The sequence below is a fragment of the Ctenopharyngodon idella genome, chromosome 6, assembly GCF_019924925.1.
Source record: "Ctenopharyngodon idella isolate HZGC_01 chromosome 6, HZGC01, whole genome shotgun sequence".
Lineage (NCBI taxonomy): Eukaryota > Metazoa > Chordata > Actinopteri > Cypriniformes > Xenocyprididae > Ctenopharyngodon > Ctenopharyngodon idella.
The window spans coordinates 4,789,201-4,809,879 of NC_067225.1; the positions used below are offsets into that span (position 1 = coordinate 4,789,201).

Sequence of the window (20,679 nt, forward strand, 5' to 3'; positions counted from 1 at the left end):
TGTTTGCGTGTAATATATCGGGCATTTATTGCAGACGGCATGTGTTTCAGCTTTTAAATGACTCATTCCATGCAGGAGACCTAAAACACTGTATGCTTTGTCATGGCAATGAAGGAACACTTTGTAGTCAGTCGTTCAGACTGTTCAGCTGGACAGAATTTGGATGGGTGCATATGGGTGAGTTGTTTTTGCCCCAAATTCTATTTTCATCTCTCAGACAAAAACCCATAGCTGTATTTAAATGTTTAAAACCCATCCATGCCATTGTAGGGTAACGTGCATATCTCATTGCCATTTAAAAGATAGTTAAAGGGTTAGTTTACCCAAAAAATGAAAATTCTGTCATTTATTATTCATCCTCATGTCGTTCCACACCCGTAAGACCTTTGTTCATCTTCGAAACACAAATTAAGATATTTTTGATGAAATCCGAGAGGTATGTGACTCGTCCTTAGACAGCAATATAATCAACACTTTCAAGGTCCAGAAAGGTACTAAAGAAAACAATCGACGTGACTGCAGTGGTTCAACCTTAATTTTATGAAGCGACGAGGAATACTTTTTGTGCACAAAAACAAAACAAAAATAACGACTTTATTCAACAATCTCTTCTTTTCCTCATCATTATCCTTATGCAGGTGACGCATTAAAAACAGTGAAGGCTTCCGTGTTTATGTCCGAATGCCGGCTCAGAATTGGCCAAAGCTGATCACGTAATCAGCACGACGCATGCGCGTGATGCTGACACAGGAGCCGGCCAATAATAAGTCGATGTTCTGAACATAAACAACGCATGAGAATGACACAGAAGAGAAGATATTGTTGAATAAAGTTGTTATTTTTTGTTTTACTTTTCCGCACAAAAAGTATTCTCGTCGCTTCATAAAATTAAGGCTGAACCACTATAGTCACGTCAACTGTTTTAACAGTCTTTAGTACCTTTCTGGACCTTGAAAGTGTTGATTATGTTGCTGTCTATAGACGATTCATATACCTCTCGGATTAGGGCTGTGTATTGCCAAGAATCTGGCGATAAGATACGTATCACGATACAGGGGTTACGATACGATATATTGTGATATATTGCAATACTGTAAGAAAGGTGATATATTGCGATATTTCTTGTTTGTTTTTTAGAAAAAGGATGTAATTTTAGAAAAAAAAACGGTCATAAAGAACACACCACCATATGCATAAAACCTTACAAACAACTTTATTTTATTTAATCAATACAGTATCATTTGCATTTATATCACTAATCACTATTTTGTGCAATCTAAGCGAAAATAGTAAAGTGACTGCAGGATTCTTTAGGTGTATATGTTTTAAAGGTTCACAGTATAGCAGTTTTTAATTTCTAAACTATTTAACAACTAGTGCATAGTCCATTTCATGACTGAATGTCTGTTTGTTTTATATTTAATACTGTAAAGCTGCTTGCTTTAAAGCAGTCTATTGTATAAAGTGCTATTTAAATAAACGTGCCTTCACTGAAGTGCTGAACAGAGCTGGTGCAACCATATCCACATCGCTATGATCAGATGCTTTCTTTATGCTGTCACCGCTGTCATTTTTTGTTGTGTGTTTATTTTGTTACTGAGAGGAAAACGTGCAGTACATATCACATATTCTATCGAACGCCTTTCTCAACAGCGCGGATGGCATCGGCAGATTCAATGCGTTTCCCGAGTTTTGGATTTTAACATGGCCTATTTTGCAAACAACTGACTCTTCTCGATCTCCTTAGTGGGTTCTTTATAGTTAAAGCCAAAATGAGTCCACACACTTCAGCTCTGTATGCCGCGGGAGCGGAATAATTCTATCGTCTTGTGAGCTTGGTTTGCTAATGCTAACGCTAGTGATGCACCTTGCGCTTCTCCGGCTATGCGTCAGTTTACGTTCTGAGATAACGCTGACATCTAGCGGTTGGGTTTTATACAGTCTGTGGTTTAAACTGAACACAAAGACACGAATCTTGGATGTAAATAAATAAATATCGATACAGTGTTTTTGAGAATCGATATAGTATCGCCAAACATAATATCGCGATATTCATGTGTATCGATATTTTATTACACCCCTATCTCGGATTTCATCAAAAATATCTCAATTTGTGTTCTGAAGATGAACGAAGGTCTTACAGGTGTGGAACAACATGAGAGTGAGTAATTAATGACAGAATTTTGGGTGAACTAACCCTTTAATTCAAAGACCTTGTATTTTCAAAAGCAAACTAATCTGTAAAGATGCTGTGGTAGTAAACAGTACAGTATGAAGCTGAAAAATGTAATCCCACGGATTCAGGGAGGATGATGGATTAAAGCTTGATTGTAGACTTTTTTTTTTTATTTGGATGGTGGACCACATCCCAGACAGAAGTGCATCATGGGACAGCAGCATTTCAGGTCACTGTGTCAGTACTCGAACCTTGAGCTGCTGAAATTAGAGAGTTAAAGTCTCAGTCAAGACTTGACCTGAAATGAAGTCTGCTGCTCTTTGGCTCTGTTTGTGTCTGCCTTAATGCTGGCTAGATGAGGAATGAAGTCATGTGAAAAATAACAGAAAAAAAAAACAGAATGAATGAACGGATTGTGTGTCGTTGCTATTATTACTCTTAGTCTAGGTTAATATACTAAACAGGTCTTCTTCAGAAACATGACGTTTTAGATGCTTCTTGCTTGAGTTGATTTTATGTTACAGGAATAAGTTTGTCTTTTTCCCCGCAGAAATCCCAAAGGGACTGTTCAAGTTTTAAACAAAGTGTACAATGATGTCGGCCAGAGAGCTCAAAACCTGTCTGTTCTCATTTACCACATCAAATCATACTACCAGGTAAGGCACAGAGAAAAATGTAAGTAGCTTTTGGAGTAAAAACAGACCCCAACAGTGTTTTCAGAAGTAAAAATCACATTCATTTTCCCTATGGAAAAATTACATTTTACTGATAATGCACAAACATATTAATTTAATAGAAAAATACAAATAAACATAATAAAAAGTTCATAAAAAATAAATTATTAAAAAATATATATCTTTTTTGGGGTAACGCTTTACAATAAGGTTCATTGGTTAAACATTAATGTATTAACTAACAAGAACTAACCATGAACAATACATTTGTTACTGTATACTCTTCGTTAACATTAGTTAATGAAAATACAGTTGTTCATTGTTTGTTCATGTTCACAGTGCATTAACTAATGCTAACAAGATTTTAATAATGTATTAGTAAATGTTGAAAGTAACATTAACAAAGATTAATAAATGCTGTAGAAGTGCAGTTCATTATTAGTTCATGTTAACTAATGTAGTTAACTAACATTAACTAATGAACCTTATTGTAAAGTGTTACCTTTTTTTGTTATTGCTGAATTTCTAGTGAAGAACTACACTAACCATAATCACTGAAGATAAATCAGGATAAGTTGCCATTACAATGAAAAATAAGTTATGTTTGTATTTGTGTAAATTTTTTGCAATAAACATCAAACATATTGTATTGTATACTTGCAATCAATGAATACAGCCAATAAAAGAGATAAAAACACAGTCAGATAATACACAGCCTTGTACCTTTTTTTCAAATAGGCTACATTGTTGCTTGGAATCTCTGAGCTGATTGGATTTGTTACAGGCTGTATATTTAAAAATGATTGTATTCCTTTTGAGAAAATGAATGAGAGAAACACTACTCAAACCAAGGCCAATAAAAAGTGGGCAGTACAGTTGCTCTCTATGCCCATTTTTCTGCCTTGTCTTCTTTGAAAAAGTTAATATATAACCAAAGTCCTTATTTCACATATGTTTTGTGCTGCATGCATAAGTTCAATGTTAAGTTCCTCTTTACTGGATTCTGCATATTCCCAAACTGAGGCCCTTTGGGTGGAAGGGCAGGATTTGAAGTCATACCCTAAAGTTCCTGCTACCCCCTTCCCCTCACAGAGAGCCCACCCTTCATCCTGCACATCTGTCCATGTGGAAATAGTCTCGCCACCAGACCTACAAGCTCCTCTCAAAGAGACTGGCCTAGATATCAGCATGCCAAGCCAACATCTGTGTAATCAGTAGCTAGGAAACAGCAGTGGCCTGGAGCAAAGCTGGAAAATGACCCATTTTACATCCCATGAGACCTGTCTCTCATGGTGCCGGGTAAAGCGGTCAAAGTAATGAAAGTACCCTGAAATGTAGACAAGCCAAATAACGGAATTATTTCCTGTTGCTTAATTGTCACTGGTTTTCAATTGGTCAGTGAGATTATGGCTTTGTTGAACCATGTGTTGTCTTAAGTTGTCACATTTTCAGTGCTCAAGAAATGCAAATCTAAATGCAAAGCATAGCTGAGAAAATAAATGTGCATAGCGCATTTAAAATAGTGTGACATGTAGCAGAGCTGTTCATACTCAGCAGCATTCATGAAAAGCACTCTGGAATCGTTGGGATTTACTTCATTGACTTCCCTTAAGTTTTGCTAGCCTGAGGCAATTCAGAGCATTTAATCATTGATCTAGCTTATTCAGCGAAACTTAAAACGATCTAGCTCAAGAAGAATCTGCATTAACAAATTCCCATATGGAAAAGTGAAAAGCCCAACCATACTTTTGTTGATTTGTGTTGTCACATCGAAAAGCCCTGGATATTCTGGGGCATCTGCTAGCCACAAGGAGACATTATTAGTTAAAGCTGTTTAATAATTAATAATACATATTGTCATGCTAATTTAAGTTTAAATGCTCTGTAATGAATGGTCCCCCCGGTTGTGTGGCTTTTTAAGAAGGTCTAATAAGTCTTTTAGTGAGTACTGTGCAACCTAACTTCTTGAATTACCTCTGCATTGGTCCTGTAATGTGTTTTTTTTAGACATGAATAAGATTGCAGAAAAGGGTGACCACAACAATTAAGTTCATCTGAAGCACCACATCAAAGTTTAATAATTGTCTTGATTTAAACCATCCCCCATGGGCCTGCACACAAGTTTCCTGAACTCTTTGAGACGTCTCTGAACAATTACCCCAGTCCTGCCTGTAATTTACAGCTTAAAACGGTTGAATGCAATGAAACTGATAGCAGCTGGGTCTGTTTTTGCTCTTTAATGAAACTGAAAGCTGCTGATTTTTGAACAAGATTCTATGTATCTCATCTCTCCTGTCTCCTGTTTCTGATTTTGCATTCTATTTACTGTAGGAGACCTTGCATCAGCTGATTATGATGTCTCCTCCCAATGTGCTGCTGCTGGGCAAGAACCCGCTCTGTGGTACGTCAGCTGTTGAACAACAGATTCTGAAAATGTGCTGAATAGTTCCAGAGGCTTGAATCTAATGACGCACACACGGACAATACATCAGGAACTCTTACATAAATCATAAAGCTACTGTGTGTAATTTTAGTTTTACTTTCCCCTTTCCAGTACCGCCTTCATGTCCCCCTGTTCACACTTATAGTTTCAGAAGTTGTTATTATAATATAATATCTTGATCCATGATATCTTTGTTCAGAGTAATATGTGTACATAGTGGGTAGCAGAAGGCATTCATTTTGATTGACAAATATTTCCCTCATCTAAGTACACTACACTTTCAAAAGTTTGGGGTCAGTAAGATTGTTTTTTATTCCAGAAATAAATGTATAGTTTTATCCAGCAAAGTGGCATTACATTGATCAAAAGTGACAGTAAAAACATTTATAATACTACAAAAGATTTTTTTATTTCAAATAAATGCTGTTCTTTTGAACTTTCTAGTCATCAAAGACACCTGCAAAAAATGTATCACAATTTCCAAAAAAAATATTAAGCAGCACAACCGTTTTCAACATAATACATAATAATAATAAACGTTTCTTGAGCAGCAAATCAGAATATTAGAATGATTTCTGATGGATCAGGTGACACTAAAGACTGGAGTAATGATGCTGAAAATTCAGCTTTGCCATCACAGAAGTCAGTTACACTCTTGATGGTTAAAGGGTTAGTTCACCCAAAAATGAAAATCATCCAATGATTTACTCACCCTCAAGCCATCCTAGGTGTATATGACTATCTTCTTTCAGATGAACACAATCAGAGATATATTTAAAAAATATCCTGGCTCTTCAGAGGATAGAGCAAAACAAAACACCGGTCACGAATTAGAAGTCTAAAACTAGGCATTTTAAAAAGAAATGTCGGAGGATTTTGATATAAGAGAAGAGGAGCTTCAGTTTGTTGCACAGCCCTATTTGTTTGAACCACGAGAGGCGTCTAAGCTACTCCTACATCCTGCGTCAAACATCGCGTCACGGGTTACTCATTTGGCGCAAGTCGACTTGCGCAGTATGCGTACGGTCGTCTGACGGAAGCTAGTTATTTTAGATTATAAAGTTTTAAATATTGATATTTTTCTTACAAAAACCCATCACCTCGCTTCAGAAGTCCTTTATTAACCCCCTGGAGACCAAGGATATATTTGAATATCCCTTTAAGAACTATCCCTTAAGGGGATAGACTAAGTTTAACCCTTTCATTGCTGTGTGCTTTTGCCTGCATTAAAGCAAAAAAAAGAATTCTATTAGTTTGAATGGAAAAATAAATGCAAGAACCAGTTTATTTGTAGTGCACTGACAACACAGTTTTATATAATTAGTTTAATTATAAGGTAATAATAAGGTTAATGAAAATATAAAAAAATAATTATGGACTTTTGAGCTGCAAATTATAACTTCTCACTCATTTGAAAGTGACCTATAACATCCTATGACAAGATATTCATCTAAATTTAAATGATCTCATGGATGTGGCTGTTGTGGTTCGTGGTCATAGTGGCACAGGCTGGCTGCAGCAAATGTGGCATATTCAAATGATTTTGACGTAGTTCTTTTACATTTACCCGTTTTAAATGCACATTGCCCACCATGCACAGTTGCCTTAAAGCCACCGGGGTGGCGGTGGCGCCGGGGCTTGGGCCCGTAATCGCTGCTTGCAGCTATATTAAAATAGAAAACAGTTATTTTACTGTATTTTTGATGTAATGAATGCAGCCTTAGTGATTCTAAGCGAATTAAAAACATTTGAAATGGTAGTGTACATCTTGGAGTACACAAGATTCAGGTTCATTTGCATTCCATTGTAAAGCACTTAATTGTTTTAAATCAGGGGTGTCAAACTCAGTTCCTGGAGAGCCACAGTCCTGCAGAGTTTAGTTTCAACCTACATACCCTGTAGTTTTCAAATAAGCCTAAAGGACTTGATTAGCTGGATCAAGTGCATTTAATTAAAGGGTTAGTTCACCCAAAAATGAAAATTCTGTCATTAATTACTCACCCTCATGTCGTTCCACACCCGTAAGACCTTCGTTCATCTTCGGAACAAAAAATTAAGATTTTTTTCATAAAATCCGATGGCTCAGTGAGGCCTGCATTGCCAGCAAGATAATTAACACTTTCAGATGCCCAGAAAGCTACTAAAGACGTATTTAAAACAGTTCGTGTGACTACAGTGGTTCAACCTTAATGTTATGAAGTGACGAGAATACTTTTTGTGCACCAAAAAACAAATAACGACTTTATTCAACAATATCTAGTGATGGGCTTCAAAGCTTTACAAATCTTTTGTTTCGAATCAGTGGTTCGGAGCATGTATTAAACTGCCAAAGTCACGTGATTTCAGTTAATGAGTGTTTCGAAATTTGAATGGTTCACCACTGGGGTGCGTGACTTCGGCAGTTTGATGCATTCTCCGAACCACCGATTCGACAAAAGATTCATAAAGCTTTGAAGCTTCATGAAGCAGTGTTTTGAAATGAAGTGACGAGAATGCTTTTTGTGCGCCAAAAAAAACAAAACAAATAACGACTTTATTCAACAATATCTAGTGATGGGTGATTTTAAAACACTGCTTCATGAAGCTTCGAAGCTTTACGAATCTTTTGTTTCGAATCAGTGGTTCGGAGAATGCATCAAACTGCTGAAGTCACGCCCCCCAGTGGTGAACCATTGAAATTTCGAAACACTTATGATGTAACGAAGCCTCATTTACTGAAATCACGTGACTTTGGCAGTTTGATACACGCTTCAAACCACTGATTCGAAACAAAAGATTCGTAAAGCTTCGAAGCTTCATGAAGCAGTGTTTTGAAATCGCCCATCACTAGATATTGTTGAATAAAGTCGTTATTTGTTTTGTTTTTTTGGCACACAAAAAGTATTCTCGTCACTTCATAACATTAAGGTTTTAAATAAATCTTTAGTAGCTTTCTGGGCATTGAAAGTGTTAATTGTTTTGCTGGCAATGCAGGCCTCACTAAGCCATCAGATTTAATGAAAAAAAATTTAATTTGTGTTCCGAAGATGAACAAAGGTCTTATGGGTGTGGAACAACATGAGGGTGAGTAATTAATAACAGAATTTTCATTTTTGGGTGAACTAACCCTTTAAGGTTGAAGCTAAACAGGAGCTGAGTTTGATACTCCTGTTTTAAATGAAACCTTTTTTTCTAGAGGAAGGTCTAGAAGAGATCAGGAAGTTGCTGCTGCTGTTGCTTGGCTGTGCTGTGCAGGTAATAAGTAACTGTGTGCACTACATAGATTATATTAAACCAAGCACTTGAATATTCAGTTAACTTTTCATTGTACAAACTGACTGTCAAATTGACTGTCATTTTAATCAAAAAAGTAGTTTATAATCAAAATAAAGCAGTATGTAGACCTAAAACTGTCTGTTGTTGTTTTACAGTGCGAAAGAAAAGAGGAGTATATCGAGAAGATACAATGTCTTGATTTTGACACAAAAGCATCAATCGCAGCTCATATCCAAGAGGTACTGGAATATACTACATGAGACACTATTGCTTGGCAAATATGGCACATATGGCTGATTATCTATATAATTATGTAGTAATTATATTTGATTGGACTTCTCAGGGAGAACTAATTTAAATAATCTCTGCCTGAAATAAGCCACCTATAGGCACAATGTGTGTCTTAATATCTTAAGAAGATAATACATCAGAACCCCTTTTGTTTTCATATTGTGAATGACATGCAAGTTCTATTATCTATTATGCACCTTCTTTCCAGAAGGGTGTTTTGAATTAAGCAGTAGGTAAATGCTACAAAATGTTATAATGTATATAACAGCAAATAGTATAATTTTTTTTTTTTTGTTGTTGCACTCCAGGTGACTCATTGTCAGGAGAATGTGTTTGATCTGCATTGGTTGGAGATGGAGGATGTGTGTCCAGATGAATGGGAAAATCTCTGCAGAAGTATGAATATTAATCTCAAAATGTTAGTGGACCAGCGAGACCGGCAATTTGAGGTATCTTCAAAAGTCATTTAGAAATAACCAAATTCATTCCCCTCCCCACCTTTCTGGAAGATAATAGTTCAATTTAAAGAGGTTTATTGTGCTTGTTGGCTGCAGTACGAAGGAAAATAACTTGTAGCTGGTTGCTTAAAATGATAACCAGTCAATGCATGTGACTTTAAATGCCTATTAGGTGAAGCCTGAGCAGTTTAGTCGGTTAACTAGTTCATTCTCTCATCTGACCCCTCTCATCCTGCTGGTAGGTCATCGTGGAGCTGATGCAGGGGAAAGAGACGATGAAGTCTGTAGTGTTTGGTGATGACTCCTCTCTCACAGAGTCCGCCAGCAGCCATCTCCCTTTATCCCAGCAGCATCTGGCACTAGAGCTGACGGACGCTAAAGCCAAGATCAAACGCCTCAGACAGGAGCTGTGAGCATATGCACACACACACAAAACTGACCTACACATGCACAGACATGACAAATCATCAAACATGTTGACTGAAACAAATCCAGAGTGACTTGTATGTTTATGGGGGGTATATGATTGTAATCCCTTTAGCAAGTAGAAAATCATGGTTCATGGCTGTCACTTCCTGTTTCAATAGGAAATATGTCAACACATGAAAACTGAAAAGCTGCACTTATCAAGCCATTTGCTGGGGTCTTAGTGATAGACACTATATTGGCACCCATATCTGCATCGGTCAACATTTCGTTTATTTTTGTGTATTTTTATTATGATTTGGAGTTTTTTTTATATTTTAAATATATTTTAAAAGTTTCAAGTAATATTGAAAGCCTATAATATTAGTTTTCGATGTCCACAACAATATAACTATATTTCTTATAGTTATAGATCTTTTAATGCAATTATGCATCATTTGCACTATCCCGAAGTTCCAGTTAAAGGTAATCCTGCATTATCTTTTATGATTCACTTATGTGATAGTAAAGGTCCGCTGATTAATCTATAGTAACTGGTTCTGTGGTTATGGTAAGATGTCTGTAGGAAGCTTGCCGCAGATTAAAAATACCCTGGCACAGTGCAGGGTCCGTCCTTATTCTGCTGACCCACTTTGATCCTCTTAGTGTAATGCTACAGACAGTCAACCCCCCTCATTTCCACCCATCCGTCCTTCTATCCATCAATGTTTTCCATCCATCACAAACCCAGTGTACAATACTGCTGCATTCTTAAGCTTCTATTTTGGAGTATATCCTGGAGCAGCACTTGAGTGTTAATGTATGGGAAAAAGCAGCACAGCTTTATCAGTGTTTTAAAGTGAAGATATGATGTTTCATTCACCATTCAAAGGAAGTGAACTTCATTTTAGCAACAGTGATCAATTTCATGTTTTGATGCAACATCTTTTTTAGTCATGCCCTGAAATGAAAATTCTGGACACACTGGGCTATGGAATAATGATAGACTTTCATTAAATAATCATTTTTAGGTGATTATACTACATTTTTAGTGTGACCTTACAATAATATAGGCTACAAATATTATATGATGTTTATTTAACAAAGTTTAAGAGGAACATATTCAGATAATCTACACAATAAGCATGAGAGGAGACCTATATTTATGCTTCCATTAGTGATGAATGCAGTATTGACATCTGACACAACATGGACAGACTATCTATCTAACAAAATAATATAATTTTTTTTTTTTTTTTAATATAAAAATAAAACAAAGCACAATGATTTTAATATAACTAATTTCCGGTGGCTATTAAAAGCACGTCAAACCTAAATTGGTTAACGTGAGATGTAAGTTGTCTCTCACTGTCTGTTAGGGGTGTAACAATATATAATGTCATGTTATATCGCAATACAAAAATGCACAATATCGTATCATGGATAGTGACAATCTGTATTGTGTATAGTTCAGTACAGCAAAAAATTCAAGTTTACAGAGTTTTAGTGTCAGTACTACATTAAACTATTATATATAATGTTGAATATAATGTATAATAACGCAATGGGGGAATATTTGTGGGTCCTGATAACGGCAAATGTCTTATGTCACCAGTAAAAAGTGGCCTACATTATTTTAAATATATATAGTCAGTGACAGAGTGCAAACATATTCATCTAAAATAAATCTGTGTTTCAGCATTAGAATCATGAATATTTTTATTCAGTTGTCACCATTGTCCTGTGCATTGGGTTACCAGCACCAAGTCCAAGCCTATACATTTCCACCTCCAATGTAATACCAAATTTAGCATTTTAATCAACAATACATTTTTACACCCCTACTGTCTGTAAAAAATGTATGGCACAGAAAAATGCATGTGTGCAGTCTGTTCGAGAGTGGGAAATGCTATTTATTAATGAACCAGTATTCATGAGGGCTATATTTTATTGTGAAAATGCAAATGCATATGTGCAAAAAGTATTTTCAGTATCACATTGTGCTGTTTTTCAATTTCTGTTTTTGGATTTCTTAAAGTAGCAAATACACACACTTAGCGACCACTTCATTAGGTTCTTGCTATGCCCTTTTGCCTTCAGACCTGCCTTAATTTTTTTGTGGCATAGATTCAACGAGGTGCTGGAAACATTCCTCAGAGATTTTGGTCCATATTGACATGATAGCATCACGCAGTTGCTGCGGATTTGATGGCTGCACATCCATGATGCGAATCTCCCGTTCCACCACATCCCAAAGGTGCTCTATTGGATTGAGATCTGGTAATTGTGGAGGCCATTTGAGTAAAGTGAACTCATCATCCTGTTCAAGAAACCAGTTTGAGCTTTGTGACATGGCACGTTATCCTGCTGGAAGTAGCCATCAGAAGATTGGTACACTGTGGTCATAAAGGGATAGACATGGTCAGCAACAATACTCAGGCATAGGCTGTGGCATATAAACGATGCTCAGTAGGTACTAAGGGGCCCAAAGTGTGCTAAGAAAAGGATCCTGGATGGATCCATTTTTTCATGTAGTTTATGCCAAATTCTGACTCATCTGAATGTTGCAGCAGAAATCGAGACCCGTCAGACATTTCTCCTGTCTTCTATTGTCCAATTTTGGTGAGCCTGTGCAAATTGTAGCCTCGGTTTCCTGTTCTTAGCTGACAGGAGTGGCACCCAGTGTGTCTTCTGCTGCTGTAGCCCATCTGCTTCAAGGTTGGACATGTTGTCCTCTGACATCAACAAGGCATTTTTGCCTACAAAACTGCTGCTCACTGGATATTTTCTCTTTTTCTGACCATTCTTTGTAAACCCTAGAGATGATTGTGCGTGAAAATCCCAGTAGATCAGCAGTTTCTGAAATACTCAGACCAGCCCGTCTGGCATCAACAGCCATGCCATTAACAAGCAATTGTACCTAATAAAGTGGCCAGTGAGTGTGTGTGTATATACAGTATATGTATGTATATATATATATATATATACATATATATATAAATATATAAGTATATATATATGTGTGTGTGTGTGTGTGTGTGTATATATATATATATATATATATATATATATATATATATATATATATATATATATCATAGGATGGCTGTGCCTCTTTGTTGGCTGGGGTGTACTTGTAGTAGATGTGCATTTGTGTACACACTTGCATGTGGTTATATTTGCAAGAGTACTAATGCTTACGTGCACACATATTTGGTTGTGTGGTTGTGTGCATCCTTTTTCTTCTCTGATTAAGTTCTTACATGTTAATCACTCCTCTGAACCTGTATGAGTATTGAATCTTTAAATCTCTCAAACATCTGTTTCCTGTGTCCCAACAGAGAGGAGAAAAGTGAACAGCTCTTAGACTGCAGGCAGGACCTGGACAATGTGGAGGCGGAGCTTAAAAGACTCCAACAAGAGGTATTGAAAAGAAAATGATCTCAGGCTCCTATTAGGAACTTTTAGTTATTGCTTTTACATGACTACTGAAACTCAGGTCTGACTCCAAAATCACACCAAGATTCCTGACTTCATTTTTAGTTGTTTGACCCCTAGAGTGAAGGTATGCGTTCACTTTGAGAACTTCATCTTTGTTTCCAAATGCAATGGCTTCAGTTTTGTCTTTGTTTAACTGAAGGTAGTTTTGGGACATCCAATTTTTAATTTTATCAATGCATTGGCACAGGGAGTCAATGGAGCTGTTGTCGTTAGGTGATAGGGCAAGGTAAATCTGGGTGTCATCTGCATAGCTGTGATATGCAATTTGGTTCTTTCTCATTATTTGGCTCAGTGGCAGCATGTATGGGTTGAACAGGAGCGGTGCAAGAATTGAGCCTTGAGGGACCCCGCATGTCTTGGATGTCCACTCAGACTTATGGTCACCGATACTCACATAATAACCTCTCCCTTCTAAGTATGACCTGAACCATTTAAGGACAATCCCAGAAAGCCCAACCCAGTTTTCCAGCCTGTCAAGAAGTATGTTGTGATCGACAGTGTCAAATGCAGCACTGAGATCAAGTAGTACCAGCACTGATATTTTACTTGTATCTGTATTTACGTGAATATCATTTATTATCATTATGAGCGCTGTCTCTGTGCTGTGATGCGGTCGGAAACCAGATTGAAAGCTGTCGAAGTATTCATTCGAGCTTAAGAAATTGTTCAGCTGACTGAAAACAACTTTTTCAATGATCTTGCCTATGAAAGGAAGATTTGAAATTGGTCTGTAGTTGCTCAGTATGGTGCTATCTAGATTGCTCTTTTTAGGAGGGGCTTAAAGGATTAGTTCACTTCAGAATGAAAATTTCCTGATAATTTCTTCAGTCGAAAAGAAATTTAAGTTTTTGAGAAAAACATACCAGGATTCTTCTCCAAGTTTCAGTGCAGCTTCAAAGAGCTCTACGTGATCCCAGACGAGGATTAAGGTCTTATCTAGCAAAACGATCGGCCATTTTCTAGAAAAAAATAAAAATGTAAAAATGTATATACCTTTTAACCACAAATGCTTGTCTTGCACTGCTCTGTGATCCGCACGCATGATGTAATCACGTTACAAAGGTCATGGGTGATGTAGGCAGAAGTACCGATTCAGTGTCTACAAAGCGAACGTGCAAAGATTAAGCCAAACACCCTTTACAAAAAAAGGTAAAACAACGATATCGGACAATTTTGAAGTTGGAGGAGAAAATTAGATGATGTTTTTCGCCCTACCGTAGTACTTCCACCTAGGTCACGTGGGAACTTTCAATGTAATGTGTGGCACATTGCAGAGCAGTGCAAGACAAGCATTTGTGATTAAAAAGTATATAATTTTTTTTTTTTTTTTTTTTTAAATTACTGATCATTTTGCTAGATAAGACCCTTATTCCTCGTCGGGATCGTGTCGAGCCCTTTGTAGCTGCACTGAAACTGCAATTTGGACCTTCCACTCAGTGAACCCCACTAAAGTCCACTATATGGATAAAAATACTGGAATGTTTTCCTCAAAAACCTTAATTTCTTTTCGACTGAAGAAAGAAAGACATGAACATCTTGGATGACATGGGGGTAAGTAAATTATCAGGAAATTTTAATTCAGAAGTGAACTAATCCTTTAACCACTGCAGTTTTCAGGGAGTGTGGAAAAGTCCCAGAAAGAAGTGAGGCGTTTACCACTTCTAGGAATTCTGCTTCTAAACAGTTAAACACACAAAGTATGTCAAGGGCACATGATGATGTTTTTAAGGTGCTGTACTGTTTGTTCCAAAATTTTACCATCAATTGCTTCGAAATCAGACATAATAACTACTTTCTGAGTTTGTGTTCTGTTTGACCCCAATGCAGCTCAAGGATGTGCTGATCACCTGTCTGATATTATTGATTTTCTCAGAGAAGAAGGAAGCAAACTCACTGCATTTGCTGTCTGGCATTTCACTGGGAATCTGACTTGGGGGGTTTGTTAGTCTCTCTACAGTAGCAAAAAGAGTGGGGTTGTTGTTTAAGTTGCTGTTTATAATATTTGAGAAGAAGGTCTGTCTAACTTTGCCTAATTCCACATTGAAAGCAAGAAGGATATCTTTATAGATGTTATAGTGGATTTCAAGTTTTGTCTTTCACCACATGCGCTCAGCTTTTCAGCACTGTCTTTTCACATTTTGCACTGCTGTTGAGTTTCTCCAAGGCGACTTTCACAGGAGCAATGTAATCAATAAAATTCTTGACTTTTGAGTTAAAAGAATCAAGGAGAAAATCAAAAGAGTCTGCAGGTATACTTGGTGGTGAAGATATAGCCTTCATAAACAACACACTAGTGTTCTCATTTAAGCATCGCTTTTTGACCGAGATAGATCTAGCTTCAACAGTCAGAGAGATCAATATATCAAAGGAAATACTGAAATGATCAGATAGCGCTACATCCTTAATAATAATGGATGATATGTCTAGACCCTTACTGATAAGTAAATCTAGAGAGTGTCCACGATTGTTTGTGGGTCCATGTACATGCTGAGTTGGATCAAAAGTATTCAAAACAGTTATGATTTCTTTTGCCATATTGATTTCTGCCTTATCTATGTGGATATTTAAGGCCCCAGTAATAGCAAAACAATCAAACTCTGAGGAAATTGTTGATAACGGTTCTGAGCAAAGGCTGGAGAGTATTTTGGAGGCCTGTAAATAACAAACCATTTTCTGTTTGGGCAAGGTCCCTCAAAATACAGGTTTCCTTCCTTCTGCATCTGGTGATGTAAATGTCACTTACAGTTGGCAAACTATAATTGATAATAATTCTCTGGGCAGACTCTAGTACACCAAACTTTTTTATTTCATAAGATAAAAAAAAATGTCCAATTTAGTTGTGCTATATTTGTTTATATATTGCTAAGGTCGTTATTTTAACGTTCGTTTTTTTTTCCCTTGCTGCCTCTATCCTGTCTACTTTTGTTCTGTGACAGAACATGCAGCTGTTAACAGATGCACGAGCAGCCAGGATGTACCGTGACGAGCTAGATGCGATGAAAGAGAGAGCCATCAGAGCAGACAAACTGGAAAGTGAAGTGGCTCGCTACAAAGATAAACTTCACAACATGAACTTTTACAAAACCAAACTGGAGGTGTGTATAGAAGAAGGGTGCATTTATTTGATCAAAAATACATTGAAAACAGTTATATTGTGAAAATAACTTTTTTTTAATTTATTTTTTATATATTTTAAAATGTAATTTATTCCTATGGCAAGGCTGAATTTTCAGCAGTAATTACTCCAGTCTTCAGTATCAATAATTCAGAAATCTTTGAATTATTGATACATGCTGATTTGGTGTTCAAAACACATAAATTATTATGAATGATTTTCCAGGATTCTTTAATGAATGTTAAGTTCAAAAGAACACCATTTATTTAAAATCTTACTGAAAATTGTTTTGAACAGTAGCGTTATATGCATGAGTGAGAAATATCAGCTTAACTTTCTCTTTGGCAATGACAGGAGCTAAAGGAAGATAATCAGGTGTTGATGGAAAGTAAGGCCATGCTGGAGGAACAGCTACAGAGCATTAAATTACGATCTGACAAACTGCACCACCTGGAGAAACACAACCTCCTACTAGAGGCAAAACTTCATGACATGGAAGAGGTGAGGAAAAGTAAATGGTACCCATTAAAAGGATCTGCTGCAATATTACTATGTACCATTTTCTCTTTTTGAAACTCCAAATTGTTTTCTTATCTGCTCGACTTGGCTGTCTTATCTGTTTTAGGAAAGAACTGTGGACAGGAGACAAATAGAGGAGCTGCTGGAAAGGAACATTATATTGGAGTTCTCTCAGAAAAGTAGTTTGGAGGAATCACAACGCTTGGGCTGGGAGCTAGAACTCGCCAAGAATCCTCAACAGAATACAGGAACAGGTATATGTATATATTAACACTGCAATTTAACATATCAAGGCATATTAAAATGTGATGCTCGTGGACCATTGTTCCATTGAATAAGACACCCTAAGTTACTCCAAGCTTTGCTTTGAAACCAACATCTTGATAGAAACATAGACGCATATGGTAGAAAAAATGGGTTTCACTACCATCTCATTGATCATTTGACAGGTAATAAATAAACTTAAACATGAATAAACCTAAAATGTGTTTATGGTTTTAGAGCTGAAGTCTTTGGGCCAGGAGGTAACTGAAAAGACATGTAGCAGGTTGCTGAAACTGGAGAAGGAGAACCAGAGGTTGTTGAAGTCCCTGGAAGAACTTCAAGGAACCAGTCACCCATTGGATGAGTTTATTTCTAAATCTAAACATATTGAGGAAAATGGGAGGACCAACAATCAGTCCCTTGACACAGAACATCTGCATGCATCCTTGGAAAATACTAACGGCAATCTTCATTGTCTTGAAGTAGAGCTCCATGAATTGGAGATGAAGAACCAGAGTCTTCAAGTCAATTTAAACCAAAACCAAGGTCAAGTAGATATAGAAAACAAAGGTCTAGTGCATGAAAATGGACATCTGGGACAAGATAGGAGTTGTCTGGAGAAGGCGAATCGGAGATTGCAGCAGCAAGTGAAGATCCAGGAGGCCTCGTTGAATAGTAGCAGTTTGAAGTTGGCAGTTCTAGAGAAGGAGAACCGTACCCTGGTTAAAAAGATTACCTATCTAAGTGAGGCCTGTGCCAAGAACAAAGAACTGGAGAAGGAAAACCAGGAGCTGATTCAACAGGCTGGAGTAGACAAGAGGATGCTGATGACATTAAGAGAGGTTACCACTGCAATGAATGCTTTGTTGATTATTATGCTTTGTCAATGTTTTCTTATTTTTCTTTATTTTTCTATTTTCTGCTCTAGGAACTGCTGGACCAGAGGCTGAAATTGCAACAGAAAGAATCTGATCTTGAGAAATTGAATTATGAGCTGGAGAGGATGAAGTTAAACCAGGAGAAACGAATGGGAGATCACGAGGCTGTAGACCAGGGGTATCCAGACATTCACTTATGTATTCAGTCAAACCCAAGGTAATACTTTTAAATGTCAGATTCCTTTTTAGACATATCTAATGGCCAACTTTGTCTTTGTCTCCATCACTCTCTCTTCCACTCTCAGTCAGTGTAAGCAGTTGGAGTCAGAGCTGGAGTCTTCTCTAATGAAATCCCTGAAGATTAAAAAAGAGAGAATGGCTGCCCTGGAGGCCCGTCTGCAAGAATCGGCCAAGATAAACCAGCAACTACGACAGGATCTCAAAACTGTGAGTCGAAGCCAAGTCCAAAGCAAGACAGTTTACTTGGTAGCCATTTTGAATGGGGAACCCAGCTAATAGGCAACATTCTCAGAACTTTGGCTAACGGTCTGGCAATGTTATGAACAAACATTCTTCCAGTAATTTTTATAAAACCTTTGTTCAAAGTTATCTGGCCTTTAATAATGTTCTCAAAACATTAGCACAAAAACATTGTCTATACATCGTTAATGAAACTTTTTTTCTGAATCATTTTATTTTTTAATAGACAACTAACATTTTTAAATTTTACTACTTGATTCAGAATGTTCAGGGAACACTCAACAGTAAGATCCCCATGATGTTTACAAAATGGAATGTCCCCTGTTGTTCACATAACCAAGAAAAAAAATTGTTTCAAAACATTTAAAAAACTGGACATTTTGAACATTCAGGGAACATTCAGAAATAATGTTTTCATAACTTAATGGAACATTAGCAAAGCGTTCTTAGAACATATTTTTGTTAGCTGGGAAAGTCCAAACCCATTTACCAAACTCATGTTTCACTTATTTTAAAACAAATAAAAATAAATATTTTAAAACCAATTCAAAATTTAAAACCAATTCAAATCTGACCAAAATGGTCTCTTAAATCAGGCTAGAAATTTTTTTTTTTCAAGTTGGTCCAATATGGTCATTGGCTCTTTTAATTTTTATCCAAAGCGTTACATTGCATTCAACCAATATATTAGCATTGCAGCATGTCAGAGCATGGGCGCTAACTGCTAAGCTATGACTCTAACTAAAAACCGCCATGTTGAGCTCATGAATGCATGTTTGATCTGTCTCTAAAGTTGAGGTCACATTTACCATTGTTCAGCAAATTTTTTTGTGGGAGAAATAGAGTAATTTTAATAGGAATCCATCCTATCAGTAACTCCTTCTCAAGGCGAAAGATTTCCAGATGCATATTTCACAACTGGTTCAAGTTGGTCACACACATTTTGCCAATTTCTCTAATGTGACCGCACCTTAAAAGGATAGTTTACCCAAAAATGAAAATTTGCAGTTAATTTACTCACCCTCAGGCCATCTAAGATGTAGGTGTCTTTTTTTCTTAAGTAGAAATGTAAAGAAGAATTTAGGCTAAAATTGTGGTCCTTGGTGATTCATATAATGCAGGTCAATGGCTACCATACTGTCACTTTCAGAGTCAAAAAAACATACAGGCAAAACAAAATTAATACCAGTGGCTTCTGATGATACATTGAGGTCTTATGAAGTGAAACGATCGGTCTATACAAAACTGAACATTATTTACAACATTATTACCTGTAATTCACAGCCTCAGCAAACGGTCCCAAGCATGTTCACGACAGTCTACAGTGCAAGCTTCCTGACGCATAATGACGTAAGGGAAGACGCATGGGTTGTATTGTTCATCAAACAGTACTTATTCATGCTTATCCTGGATGCTGCAACCTATATAAAAATTAAGATTAAGTTCGCTTGCGCAATCTCAATCAGGAAGATTGACTTTTCACAGATTTTCACGTCACTATGCGACAGAAAGCTCGCGCTGCAGACTGTTGTGAACGCGCTCAGGACCGTTTACCGAGGCTGTGGATTACAAGCAATAATGTTGTAAATAATGTTCAGTTTCTTGCACAGACCGATCACTTCGCTTCATAAGACCTCAATGAATCGCCAGGAGCCACGGTATAATTTTGTTTTGCCTGTATATGTTTTTTTGACTCTGTAGCCATTGACTTGCGTTATATGAATCACCAAGGACCACGGTTTCAGCTAAAAATCTTCTTTACTGTTCTACTGAAGAAAAATAGACACTTACATCTTGGATGGCCTGAGGGCGAGTAAATTAACAGCAAATTTTCATTTTTGGGTGAACTTAACAAGACATTCTGTCTCCACTAATATTATTTGTGACTGATGAACTGTTGCAGGTCAAACAGAACTATGAGGCATTGCTTCAGAGGGAGGAGGAGGAAAAGGCAGGACAATGCTCTCCACCAGAGAGGGCATGGCACAGAGACAGTCAGGAGGCCACGTGGGCATTGCTCAAGGTCAAAGATCGACTCATTGAGGTGGAGAGAAATGTGAGTCTCATGAAGGAGGCAGTGTCCACCAAACCAAACTCAGACCCATAGTCAACCTGTTTGAATACTTGAGGGGGGATTTTAGCATGAAATAATGTTTAATTCCTAAAGATGCTAAGTACAATCAAACACACAACATTGCTGTTGTAAGCATCAGGCTATAC

At 37.1% G+C, this 20,679-nt stretch overlaps 1 protein-coding gene across 4 annotated transcripts in view; it reads left to right on the top strand.

Moving 5' to 3' along the window:
* Positions 1 to 20,679, top strand: part of ccdc88aa (coiled-coil domain containing 88Aa) — a 37,504-nt gene that overhangs the window by 3,375 nt on the left and 13,450 nt on the right. For all 4 annotated transcript variants that reach the window (XM_051898180.1, XM_051898181.1, XM_051898183.1 and 1 more), the window contains exons 3-16: positions 2,727 to 2,832; positions 5,182 to 5,251; positions 8,469 to 8,527; positions 8,704 to 8,787; positions 9,148 to 9,288; positions 9,540 to 9,706; positions 13,044 to 13,125; positions 16,140 to 16,298; positions 16,673 to 16,819; positions 16,944 to 17,091; positions 17,339 to 17,943; positions 18,030 to 18,157; positions 18,285 to 18,426; positions 20,363 to 20,515. In XM_051898180.1, coding sequence (XP_051754140.1) covers positions 2,727 to 2,832; positions 5,182 to 5,251; positions 8,469 to 8,527; positions 8,704 to 8,787; positions 9,148 to 9,288; positions 9,540 to 9,706; positions 13,044 to 13,125; positions 16,140 to 16,298; positions 16,673 to 16,819; positions 16,944 to 17,091; positions 17,339 to 17,943; positions 18,030 to 18,157; positions 18,285 to 18,426; positions 20,363 to 20,515 — 2,191 coding nt within the window. The remainder of the gene's footprint in view (positions 1 to 2,726; positions 2,833 to 5,181; positions 5,252 to 8,468; positions 8,528 to 8,703; positions 8,788 to 9,147; positions 9,289 to 9,539; positions 9,707 to 13,043; positions 13,126 to 16,139; positions 16,299 to 16,672; positions 16,820 to 16,943; positions 17,092 to 17,338; positions 17,944 to 18,029; positions 18,158 to 18,284; positions 18,427 to 20,362; positions 20,516 to 20,679) is intronic.